Below are 14,104 nucleotides of genomic sequence, written 5' to 3' on the forward strand. Positions count from 1 at the left end.
TCAGATAATTGTACATATTTTTCATTGATATTATATCAGAACTCAACAATTTCTTGTAAGATTAATAGCAGTGTGTAAACTGAGCATATCAATTTTTTTTAAAACTCTGTGACCTTAAAATTTATTGGTTTATTTGTACAATTTTTTACCAGTATGTGATTTTATAATTTTAACATTATTAGTTACTTAGAAAATGTTGGTTCATTAGATTATGTAGGACTATCACATATTGATGAATCTTATATCAAAAAATCATATTCATTGATAAATATAACTATTATCAGGGAAGCTGATAGTACTGTATTGAGAAGCTGTTAGGTTTACAGAATCAAATGTGTCTTTTCTCAAGTTCTAATTTTAAGGTGAAAACTGAAGTTTTTTTCATTGGCAACAAATGCTATCAGTTATTTTCTTTCAAAAGACAAATTCTTTTTTATACTTAAGAAAATACCTGCCAGATGCTCAAATCCAAGAATTCTAGTTCTTATATCAGTCATTTTTTCCCTAAGTAAAAATAGTGTTTTATTAAAAATGTGCAAATTCAACTCATAGCTCAACTACATAAGTGCTTTTCCTTAGACAACCATTATACTGTGATATATAGGTAACCCTGCTTGTATATTTCTTATTTCACCCCATAAAATATTAGAACAACATTTACCCTGAGGAAGAGATTTGATGAACTTACTAGTTTCAGTGGCTTCATATTGGACATCCTTTAGTGTATGGTGGCAAAGAAAAAGACCTATAATAGTACATTTTCCTGCTACTGTCTTGACTCATATTATGATTCCAGCAACTTTACCCATCATTGATTCTCCTTGCCCTCCCCCACTGTTGATTTTGAACTATCAGTGCAAATATTAACATAGTGAAAAAGACAAGTAACATATTATTATTAAGGAAATAGTTCTGGATCTCAGAAGCCTCCCATGGGTTCATGCACTAGTTGCTCAATTTACATTTCATATGTGTCATTTGTTGTACATAAGTTTTTATATTTTGTTATTTGTGTCAACCCCTATGGGACACTGGGGTTGAGAACCACTGATTGAGATACTTAAAAGAATATCATCTGATTATTCATTTCTCAAGATACTTCCTTAGGTAAAACCTTGAAGTCCATTTTTTAAAATCTTCATCATTTTTATCATTCTGATTTTGTTTAATAACAATAGCTAACACTCTCTTGAATGTTCTTTACATGCCAGCTACAGACACTATTATACCTGTTTTTTTACAGGTGAGGAAACAAAGGCAAAGAATGGTTAATTAGATTACTCAAGGCTACACTCCAAAGCCTAGCTTTTCAAAAACTTATGCTTCATGTTTGTGTGACTTTAGCTGTTTACAGTTTGTACATTGTTTATTCTTTTTGTACCTGTATTTGGTAGGAAGTTATCTATCCTGTTAGTTTTTTGAGGAAGCCTAAGTAAATAGAGCTCTTCAACTTGAAAAACTTTTTAAAACATATATGATTTCCATTTATCTTTAAAATAATCCTGTATGGAATACTGAATGACTGATAATAAATCTTACAAATGATAGTTCTGACACTAAAAATTTGTGACTTATTAAAGGTTATGAAGTGAGTTAGTAATAGAACCAGGACTTGAACCTGTGCATCGTATAATATAAATTAAGAATTCTTTCTGGTACGCTGCTGCTTCACATACAAAATCAGGTTTTTAAAAGTAACAAGGTTGGGCCTGGGGATATAGCTCAGTTGGTAGAGTGCTTGCCTCACAAGCACAAGGCCCTGGGTTCAATCCCCAGCACCGTAAAAAAAACAAAAACAAAAACAAAAAAAACAAGTAACAAGGTTCACAGCTATTAAGTAATATTTTCCTAGAGGCCCGTTATTGCTTTTGCTATAGTGAATTTAACTGAAATAAAAACCTTTATCTTTAAGATTTTTTTTTTTTTTTTTTATTACAGATAGAGTATTTCTAGTTGGAATAGATTATTACTTTTGGGGAAGTAAAATCTTACGAGAATTTAAAAAATATTATTAGGTCTAATTGCAAATAGATTGCACAGTACACACAGTTATTTTATAGTTACTATTTACACGGTAATTTCTCTTTAAGTCTTGAGATAATTTTTTGCTGCCGTAAAGTTTGTTACTTTTTGTTATGGTTGGTTATACAGAATTAAAGTTATTAAAGTTATTTTTAGATGTTTGTTGCTCCTAGAACATTGTTCACATTTTAAGTATATTTGTTATTTCTGAGGTTTGTATTTTCATGTCTTTATGTCAAGAAGGAAAGACCTCTAATAATATATGTTATAAGAAAGCCTGTTAGCAGTTATAGCCATTAAAAACATTAGCCATCATCTGACTGTGCTGATACAAAGCAAGTTACAGGAATTGGACTTTATTTTTTAAGTGATTGTAATTTACTGTAACCTCTTTGATTATAGATGAGTAAGAGATTTGTATCTATCCAATAACTATACTGTCCAGTATTTTCTGTGTTTTTAAGATAATTTGCATAAAAAATAACAGTAAGAAACTAAGTATTGGGGCTGGAGAAGGGTTTAGCTCACAGGAGATTCAGGATTTAATTCCTAGCAGGGGAGAGGGAAGGAGGGAGAGGAAGGAAGGAAAGACCGTGCATGTAATTGATCAAGAGAGTAGAATTAACATTTTTATATTAGTTTTATGAAGAAATCCATTAATGTAATTCTTTATTTTTCTTTTCCCCTTTTAAGGCTTCTCATTTCTTTTGGGGATTGTGGGCTTTGATTCAAGCCAAATATTCTACTATTGAGTTTGATTTTCTTGGGTAAGTTCAATTTTCTTATATTTATTGCATTTGTCTCTACTTTTGTTTGAATTAACATTTAGGACTCATAGGGAACATCATTATAGTTATTTTCAGTCATTACAAGGGCTGCATGCATTTAATAATTTGGTTTGTAAAGAAATCTGGTAGAAGCTGTTAAGTGCTCTTTGTATTAGAAGTGTCCAGTAGGTGGTGCAGTAAACTAAAAATATGTTCTTTGAAAATCTTAAAACTTATAAAAAAAAAACAACTTAGAAGAGTGAGTGGAAATTAAAGAAGGGATGATATTAAGTTTTTTTAACTTTGACTGATATTGTTATTATTCTCTTTTCTCACTAGGTATGCAATTGTTCGTTTTAACCAGTACTTTAAAATGAAACCTGAGGTTACTGCATTAAAAGTGCCTGAGTAAAGAAGAGATTTAATTATTCTCAAGTAGCTGAGCAATGCTTGTGAATTGTTTTCTTAAGAAATTCCAAAAAGCCAATATTTGTTAAAATTCTGTTACTTAATTTGGTTATCTTGCTTTACAAATTATGCCTCAACCAACCAATCTGTTTTTTAAATAGACTGAGCAGTGTCACAAAGTATACATACCTACTGCTATCAGTATGTGGTGGATTAGAAATTTGTTAAATCTGCAAAAGGTATGAAGATGTCAGTTTAAGCCTTTCTGTGATAATTTAATCTGTTATATGTGAATTATTTATTATAAATTTAACATGATCTGTGACTTCTTTCATCTGATTCATCTGTTTGTTGAGTGTATGCAATGAAAATGTTCCAGAGAAATTTAAGTTTTATGTTAATAAGATTAATTTTAGAAACTTTCTGGTTGTTCATTGTAACCTTTTTATCTTGATTCACTTGAAGTAAAATGAATTACTTACTCTCGAAATATCAGTCATTGATTGGTATAGATAATGTTAGGGTGTTCATATAAAAATATCTGCTTAGAAGGGAAAAACGCATTTACGATTCTGTTGGTGGTTTGTTTTGAATTGAATATTGGAAAACATTTCCCTTGGGGGAACTACAACTTAGAATTAAATTCTTGTCTCTTTATGTGGTCTGGAAGTATATTTACCATATAACTCTGGAATAAGAATAATGACTTGATGTTACCAAAATCTGTAGTTAGTAATGTTTTCAAATGTTAAATGTGGACATTGAAGTTACTAGTTTCAGTTTTTAAAATTTCATGATATCAAATTGTTTCTAACTCCAAATTTTGTTTTACTTAATTGAGATACTCTGTTTTCATTTATTACATAATAGCTTGTATTGTTAGTTTTTGAAACAAATACACAAAGTTGTTATTCTTGTAAACAAGAAAATATCATTTAGATTGATTCTTTTTTAAAAATCTGTTCAGATTCATTCCTTTTTTGGTTTCATGTTTTACTTTGGTCCTGTCTTTAGAGTGATAGCAGATAAATTACTTGATACCTGTAATTTCAGAGTAATATGTTGAGGCAGTAAATGAGTTAAATAAGGAATATGGAGGACACTGATCTTGTATACTTAAAATCTGACAAACAACAAAATGTGAATTAAGCAGAAAGACTTGTGATAAGAGGGCTTCTGTTGTTTCGATGTGTCTTGTTTTTGTTTAAGTACGTATTTGTTTTGGGGTGAGAGGGAGGCAGTTATATGGAAGAAAGTTAGATCTTTGGGGGTAGATAGGAAGGCTTCAAGTTTTGAAGACTGCTCTGTGGAGTTGAGCAGTCATGGTTAACTTTATTTAGAAAATTAGTCTGTCAGGCTTTGCACTTTCATCACGTAAGTGCTCATGTACAAAGTTGGCTTACTGGATCTGCATATTTAAAGTATGCAACTACAAATTTATCCTCTGAGAAATCTTCTGGGGAGTCTGATATATTATTCCAAATGACTTATTCTCAGACAAGTGCTTTAAAATACTTGGATTATCTCAAGATAATAAAGTAAGTAGAAACACTTAAAGGCCATTTAAAATGGTACATTCTAGTTACATAAATAGAATCTTAAAATATGTTTGTATCTGTAACAGTGTTAGAGCAAAATTTGGTTTCTACCTCCCCAATGTTCACTTTTGTTTTTATAAACCATATTATTGTAAGATCAATAAAAATTTACTTAGTTGATTAAATGAATGGAACCAATTAAATAATTAATAGCTTTTTATAATGTTAAAATGAACTCAAAAAATTGTTTTTGGGTGGAATTTTCATCTGTTGTTGGAACATTGGCATAGAATGATGAAGAATATGTAATGCTACTCTTGATTTTTTGCTTTCTGCCTTTTAAAGTCCAAGAGAGTATATCTTGTACTACTATGGGAGGAGATAAGATCACTTTTCTACCTTACTTCATAATCTTACTTCAAACTGTTTATTGAATAGAGATTCACTGAGCCTTTGTTGGTAGACTGTGCTTAGCTGCTAGCTGTGATACTAAGGGTTTCAGAGAGATCCGTATAGGGTTGAATGTAGCCAGGAATAAAGGCTGTCACTTTAGTCCTGGAAGAAGTATGCATTGGGTCTTGGGAACAAGTTAAGATACTTAAACTGATGCCCTCATTCTGTCTAAATTTGGGGTGTCGTGATGCTCCTTCTTCCTGTACAGGTTTTGGGGATCATGGTGCAGACTAACAATAGGGTTCAAAATTGCTTCTCTTTATATTGACCATTTAAGGGATTCTAAAGAAGAGTAAATCTCAACAGCACTCTAAAATCATCCCTCTAAAATTTGTCTTGTGGCTTGCTGAAATATCAGTTGCCTTTTTTTGTTAAGCTAAGGAACTTGAATGCCTTACCTAATCACTCAACTGGTGGTAAGCTCATTTTGTATATATGAAAATGGTTGTTAGAAGTGGCTTTCATATATGTTCAATGTTACTCAATAGACCATAGTGGCCTCAATGCTTTTAACAAGCAAAATTCCACCCCCTCCTTCCCCCCCCCTTATATACTTGTATGATCATACCTAACCAATGATATTTGATTTTTTTTTTCCTTTCCTGACCCCATGCTACCAACATTTTCTGGAAATCAAAGAGATGTGGTAGCAAATCATACTGTTGACATGATCATATGAGATCAATATGAGCACAAAACTCATCAACTAGGTCTGCCTGGAATGTGTATAAAGCAGTGTAAATAAAAATTTGTAAATAAGTGTGAATTGTATCTTGCATATGAGATTGTGTATTGTTTTGCATTCTCTTCCCTTTTGTAGACATTTTTCTGTCAGGAAATGAATCTAGTTCATTGCTTTTAGACTGAACATAGCCAATAGTTATGGCTGAACAGTAAGGTAACAGGAACTGGAAGTAGGGTTTTATCAGCTTTGGTTAATGTCAGTAATTATTTATTTAGCCTCTCAGTGCCTAATAAGACTTTTCTCCATTTTTTAGTTGGCCATCAATTTTTGTAAGGTTAGCTTCCTGGAAGCAGTGGATTTATATACTGTTACATTATTAGAGTTTCATTCTTTGAGTCACTATTCTACTAAACTAAAGGAAATTGAAAATACAGCTTAATGATTACATACCGAAGTATTACCTTTTCCTGTTTGTGGAAATATTTTTGTTAATATTTTCTGCAAAAAAACCCCTTTGAAGTTTAATGTGACTCTAAATCCCATAAATAAAGAGAGGGCAAATAACTGCTCTTAAACTTAATCATTTCTCAGGTGACTTCTCTAAAGTTGTTCATTGTAGAATTGTAAAAGATAAGATATAGGTAATCCTTTAATGACACCTATATCCATTGTTTTGCTAAAAATATATACTTTGACTTCTTAAGTATGTTAACTAAAGCTTCCAGACTTAAAAAGTTCCCCCAAACACTCTCAATTAAAAGTTTAAAATCTCCACTTTTAAAATTATTCAGATATTTCTTTTTTACATTATATAGAGGACTTCTGTACCATTTTTTAGTTCATTACTTCATAATATAAATGAAAATATTGTCAATTTGGTTTTCTGTTTTAAATTGTTAATTGTTTTTAATTGTTGCATTCCAAAGTAATAAAAATGTCAGCTTTTAATATTAATGAGTCATTCAGTTGGTAGACAAAAGCATTGTTTAATGCTTTATGCTAGGAGAGTTTTGTTATTGGCATCAACTTGTACTACTTTACACAAAAGGCAAATGCTAGTAATTATTATGCACAGAGAAAAATGAATTAAAGTATGTGGTAATGTAGCTTTGCCCTTTTTTTTGGTCCATTAGATAACAGAATGTCCTTTTGCTAGGAAATTTAGTTACATATTAAGGCACTCTTATTTTCACTTCTTAAAAATAAAAAACTAGTTATATGTTATATTGAACTACCTTTTTTTCCTATTACATACCACTTGTGTGATTACAGTGTTAACTCTTGGGTTTGATGTCTTAAACAGAAAAGTGTATCAATTATTTTAAATGAATTTTTCCCCAACTTTGTAACTTAAGTCTGTAAAAGTGTTGCTGTAAAAGAAAACACTTGATTCGTACTGCTTTTGAATACCTGAAATCAATAAGATGTATTATCTAATGAATTAGTTTTTTTTTAAACAATTAGCTTTTTAGACTGAAAATTTATTTCCAGATTAAAAATTTGATCTGGAAAGAAAATCAGAACTATTTGGGTGGGAAAAAATGATGGTGCTTATAAGCACTATAGAATTCTTTTGTGTTTCAGGCATCATCCAAAACTTTTTTAGGTTTCTCTCCTGAAATTTTGTTTCCTATATGTCATGCACTTACTGTACTACTGACATTATAAACCAGCAGGGTTAAGATATTATATCTGTATTCATTATGAATCCTATAACTTTTCTAGTTATGAAAACATTGCTTTCTAAAATATTCTTAATCTCTTTTTAGTTAATATCTTTATCCATTAATGATATTTTGGATGCCATTAATCCTCTTAAGGAAACACAGGATGTTTATAAAATTTGAAAACATTATACGTATTATATTTCGCCTAGCTAGTGAAGAGTAAGGAAAAAAACCTTAGCTGATTGGAATTGTAGGCGCTTTCCATTAGTTAAGTTTCAAAACTCTTAATAAGAAACTTTCAGAGATAGATAGAAACCCAGTGGTATCCATGTAAACTAGCTCCTGTGACCTGGAAAAGGCCTCCTAAAAAAGCAGTGGAGGAGATGAGAGTGTTTACTTACCATGGTTTTAGTTGTGGTATGCTCCTACTTAAATATTGGTAGTGACATACTAAAATTTTTGTTGTCCAATAATCTGATGTAGTTTTCTGTATTTAACTGTACTGAAATAACTATAAATTAATGGAATCTACAAAGAAGAAACTTTTGACTCTACTGTATTTAGGAACCTTTGTACAGTTAGGTCAAGTTTCCATGATAGAAAGTATTTGAATTTTAAAACATACTATTATTCTAAGGAAGATGATGTGGCTATCCCATGTGTAAGAAAAAAAATGGAATGAGTAATTGTCATTGCATTAGCTGTTTGTTGAATTGGGAAATTGTTGCATAAAGCTTAAATTTGTGTTTATCAAATGTGAACTATAGTAGTATAATGCTGCTTTGTATATACTGTAAGTGCTACAAATAGTCTCAGCACTGAAAATGTATTGATACCTCTCAAATGAATGCAACTTTTGATGTAGGTGTTTTGATAAGCCTCAGAAAGTATCTGAGTGTCTGAGAATTTGTTAATCTGTTTGCTAATGGAGATACTTCCTGGGTTTTTTTTTGTTGCATAATTCATGTTTAAAATTTAATTTTTACATTTTTACTACTGTTAAGTAAAATTTCTTCTGTGGAAAAAATGGTATTCCCAGTGAAGAAAATTAAAAACCGCCTCATTCATGTAGCTGCTTAAGTAAAAATACATTTTTGCTATATGTTCAAGAACTTTTAAAGAAGCAGTTTGTTTTTCTGTTTTATATAAGTGATGTTTAGCCTTTATTTCTGTATTCATAAGGCATTTTACCATTGATTAAATGAAGGAATGTATCTTTTTGAAGAGATTTATATTCTGTAAATAAAAATTGGTTGTAACAATAAAGTTGGGTTCTAACTACAGTGTATTTATAAATTTTTTAATTCAACTCATTTTTGAGATTTTTCTTTTTGTAAAATATCTGCATATGTAAGACTTCTCAGAATTTAAATCTAAATTTGGAGTGATGATATTTATCATATTCTGATTTTACAATAATACTGTTAAAAAGTTTACTTTTTGGAATTTGGTTGAAATGAGAGTATGGAATATAACTTAAAAAAATTAAGTTCACTTAGTTTCAAAATTTGTTACTTTAACCACCCCATTATTTTTGTGTCTTTAGTAGTATTCACTAAGTTGTTGAAATAATCAGATACTGATATGGTAGAGACACAAAGATTTGTAAGATATGCTCTCTCTGCCTTCAGATGGATCAGTTCTCTATAACAAAAATAGTCAATAATTAGTATGTGTATAGATTTTCTATAGGATGTTTTCTAATTTTGATTTATCTGTTATTTTCTAATGAAGCTTAAGGATATATGGTCCCAACGAACATACTTCAAAAGTGATGGTAGGGTTGTTAGGATTTCACATCTGAGGTGAGGAGCTGGTTGTTGATCTTGATTTCAATTGCCTGGTTTAAAGTATTGTTTTCTCTGTCTTTGCTGTATAGCTGTTTTCCTTCTTGCAACTAATGGGCAATCTCTGGGGAAGGTACTTCTAGATTATGTAAGTACTTTGCCCCTTGTCAAACATCTCAAAATAATCTTAATTACGATAGTTGCAAAAAAAATTTCTGTTTTGTGTTTCGCAGTTATCATCATTTTACTCTAAGGAATTGACCTCTTGTATATATGTATCTTTCAAGTTAGCTATCATCCATGATACTGTATTTCAAGTGTAGACTGATAGATTTCTGTTAAGTTATAATCTGTTATTGTACTGATTTTAAAATTGTCTGAGATTAGACTTGGGAGAGTCCTGTCAAATAGGATCCTGTGTCCTACTGTTAGGCTCACAACACTTTCTGAGCACTTCTTTCTTTTTGGCAAAACAAGATATTTGAGACTCATCTTGTACCTTCTTTGTCTTATCCCTGGTGTCAACCATTTCTCCAAGGAGTCTGGTTCTTTAGAACTTGGTATGCTCCTTGTTTTTGGGATGTCATTGATCTTTGGGTCTTTTTTGCTGACAAAGTAAGAAAAGATGGACATGAACATTTATATATAAATACATACTATTTCAGAAATTGAGTCCATTTTGATACTTTTATTTTCTGTGTTTGATCTTGGAATGATACATCTAATTCAAATGTAGAGTTTTTCCTTGCTTTCCATATTTGTCCCTTTATCCTTACTGAAATTATATATGTGTGTGTTAAGAATGCCATAGACTTGATATGACTCAAGTGTATCATAGGAATGTGTGAAAGACGTTAATATGTAAATTACTATAGGTGGAATATTCCTTCTCTGAAAATGCTTGAGAATAGAAGTGTTTTGAATTTCAGATTTTTTTCAGTTTTGGAATATTTGCATGTATGTAATGAAATATTTTGGGAATGGGATGGGATAGGTCTTATACACATACCATGAAGTTAGTTTTTGCAGTATTTTAAATTTGTACATAAAAAAGTTTCATGGCATGGAATTTTATACTAATGGTGTCATGTTAGTACTTAAAAAGCTTTGGATTTTGTAGCATTTGGATTTTGTAGCATTTGGGGTTTTGGATTTTCAGATTAGGGATACTAAACCTATAATGACTTACCCTTACTCACTTGATTGAAATGGTGTTCACCAGATTTTCCCCTTTTAAGTAGTAAACATCTTGGGATGGGGGATACTTTCAAATTATGCAAGTCTTTTACCATAATTTTTTACCATCTATTGATGAATTTGTCTACAGTAATTATTGTGTTTGCCTAAAGTTGATTTTTCTATTTCCATCTTTCCTTCTACATTTATAAATTAGAATTCTGCTCTAAGGAGCTGTGCCTTTTTTAACCTTACTTTTATTTACTCAAATATTCAGAATTCAGATATTTATATGGATTATAATCCATTACCATGATTCTGTTGCCCAAGTTGTTTTCTAATTTGCAATTGGGAGATCCTTCAAGTTGGCTTCCTTTACCTTCTTTGCCCCAACTCTAAATATTTTTCAAGGATCCCTGATTTTTTTTTTTTTTTTTTTTGAGTAGTATTTAGAAACCAAATCTGAACTTAATTATAATAGCTTCTTTAAACTCCTTATTCATTAATTTCAATAACTCAGTCATCCAAGGAGTCATCTCCTTTGATTTGGTTTTTTTTGAGAGTGGTTCACATTGTCCTGTTTCTTTGTGTGTCTGATAGTTTTGATTTGTATTCTACACATTGTGATTGATATGTTGTACTCTTGATTCTATTATGATCTGGAAAGTATTAATTTTGTTTTAGCTGGCATCTAGGCATGCATTTTTCAACTTAACTGTTACGATTGCCTTGTCTGTCCTCTGGCTTTTCAAGTCAGACTGTAGATTTTCTGAGTTTGAACTGCCCTACATGCTTCTGACTTTTGGCCTACCCTCAAGATTACTTTATGAATCAAATTATTTAAATATTTTATACTGTTTCTTCCTTCATAACCTGTTTGGAACTCATAATACGTTAATTACTAATGTGTGGCTCTATCAATTCTCTTCTAACCCTTATATTTTCTGCTTCATTTAAATTGTTTTTGTGATATTTGGTGCATGAGTTATGCTTTCATTGTATATTGTGATGTTTAGCATTCATTTCATTTAATGCTTTTTGGTCCAAAGTCTGCTTTGATGTCAGATCCTAACCCAGTGTTTTTATTATTTTGGATTACTTGGTTTATCTTTGTTTCACTCCTTTAGCTTTTTTGAGTGACTGTTCTAAGATGTGGCTCTTATGTAGAACCAGTAGGTGGATTTTGCCCTATGAAACGATTTTAATTTTTTTCATTTTAATAATAAATCCATTTTTATTTTTTATGTGACTGATAAATTTGGATTCACTTCCAGCCATATTAATCTGTTAAATTACAGAGTATTATGTTTATTATTTTTTTTCTCTCATGTCTTTGTTATTTTGTTATTCTTTGTATTCAATAAAGTTTGTATTTTTGTTCTAGTGGTTTCTTTTGTATATATCTTTTTAGGAACCTTTTCTCTTAGCTTTTCGTATCTTGCCTTTTGGTTTTAATCTGTTCTTTGTTTCCAGCTTGTTATGTTATTCTACTTTTCCTTTTCTCTATCTTTATTTATATTCTCTTCATGTCAGAATATACAATATTTGTGTAATATTCTTTCACCCATGCCTATACCCTTGTTTTAGACTTAGCGTCACATTTAAATATATTAAATGTATTAATTGTATGAGTCTTCTAAAAAAAAGTTTTTTTGTTCTCTCTTGGTTGAATAAAAAGCACATCTTTTAGTATAGCAGTTGGCAAACTGTGTCCTGCTGACCAAATCTAGCACTTTAGCTAAGAGTGATGTTACATTTATAAAGATTGTTTTAAAAAAATCAAAGATCATGCACAGAGATCACAAATTACCTGCAAAATCTAAAACATTTACTATCGGGCATTTCACAGAAAATATTTTTGGACCCTTGCTCTAATAGATTCCTTAGAATGTACACTTAAATATTGTATTCTTGAGTACTTATACAATCAATTAATTTCTCTAACTTGGATGCCTAAAACTTGACTTGTTATAACATTCTTGGCTTGTGAGTTACTTTCCCAAAATGTTGTTTATTTGAAAATCCTAATGCTGTCTTAATTTTCTTATCATTATTGATTTTGATTATTATTTTCTGCTTGTAAATCTTGAATTTTTTCCCCTTTATCCTTCAAGTCTAATAATTTTACTGGCATAGTCCCAAAGTTGATTGCTTCTGGTTAATTTCCAAGATACATGTGGTTTCTTTCAAAATTCTCTTTATTATTGTTATTATTTTTTGGAACTTGGGATCAAACCTAGTGCTTTGTGCATGTGAGACAAGCAGTTTACCACTGAGCTGCACCCAACCCTTTGTTACCCTTCTTGATGTTAGTTTTTGTCTCCTCAAATTTATCTTCCACAGGCCTCTACAGTGATCTAACTTTAAAAATCTGAATTTAAAACTCTGAAGTCTTCATATGACCAGGAATATGGAACTAAGGTCTTTAAAATAAGATTTCCAATGTTTGGTTTCAATCTTCCCTTCAATCTCATGTCTTCTGCTTTGAGATAACAGCGCTATCTGTTAACAGTTCTGGCACACATCCATCTTATTCAAATATCTGTGCTTCCTTTCATGCTTTTCTTCTCATTCCCTTGACCAGACCAATTCCTACTGTTAAAACTTCTAAGGACTCTGCCCAGGCTTCTTAGGAAATATCACCTCCAGAAAGCCATCTTTCTTCTTGATCAGTTGTTCCTTCTGTACTACCCCTCCACCACCACTAATGCTTGAGGGATACCTCTTGTCAATATACACTTAACTCATCATATTCTAATAATTTATGAGAGTGTCTCTGTGCATAGACTAAATGCTTTCCTTGTGGATGTGCACATTATTTTTATAGTCTCAGAACTTTACCTATGTTAGGAACACAGTGAACTTTGATATATGTTTCTTGAATGAATAAAAATACTGAACACTTGAGAAATATTTCCAATCAAGCAAAAAAATAAATAAAATAGGAAGACAGAATTTGATCTTGGACAGAGGTAAAAACTCTGGAAATGTTTGTCCAGAAAAATCAACTTTGAGTTGATTTGGTAACTACAAAGCTGCTTCATTGGAGAACATGTGCTTCACTAATTTGTAAGTAAGCCATATACTTTTACTTTTTTGTACAGTTTAGTTTTAATTTATTTGTACTCCAATTGAAAGAAGTATATAAATATTCTGTTAACTGCCATTGATTTTTCAGAGGTGATCAGAATTCAGTATTCTTAGAATCTAGTAACCTAACAGCTTTTGAAGCCCATGCCATTGAAATAGCAGCAAATGATATTTTTTCTCTCTGAATGAGTTGTAGCCAAAATCTGTAATTGTTTTTCTTATACTATTATATAAAGGTCAATAAAACCCAAGCCAAGCATTATTGACTTACACCAGAAATTTATTTTAAAAAAAGTATATTGTTAATAATTTGTTATGCAGGCAAAAATCTTTTTTTTTTTCTTCCTAAATATTTGGCAGTTGCATTGGATTATCTCCTCTGACCCCTTCACACAACCAGAATCTCACAAAATCAGCCTAAAACTCATTTTGACATATCAGGTATTTTTCTGTATTATTTTAATTCTACACATGATCATGAATCAGACATCCCAGGTTCTGCTAAAATTTC

At 30.9% G+C, this 14,104-nt stretch overlaps 1 protein-coding gene across 1 annotated transcript in view; it reads left to right on the plus strand.

Annotated features, from left to right (window-relative positions):
- The window catches only part of ETNK1 (ethanolamine kinase 1), a 69,777-nt gene extending 60,954 nt beyond the window's left edge, over positions 1 to 8,823 (plus strand). Inside the window, exons 7-8 of the mRNA XM_079142381.1 lie at positions 2,716 to 2,789; positions 3,129 to 8,823. Coding sequence (XP_078998507.1) covers positions 2,716 to 2,789; positions 3,129 to 3,201 — 147 coding nt within the window. The 3' untranslated portion in view covers positions 3,202 to 8,823. The remainder of the gene's footprint in view (positions 1 to 2,715; positions 2,790 to 3,128) is intronic.
- Positions 8,824 to 14,104: the final 5,281 nt, after the last annotated feature.

The sequence above is a fragment of the Sciurus vulgaris genome (genome assembly GCF_902686455.1).
Source record: "Sciurus vulgaris genome assembly, chromosome: 5".
NCBI lineage: Eukaryota > Metazoa > Chordata > Mammalia > Rodentia > Sciuridae > Sciurus > Sciurus vulgaris.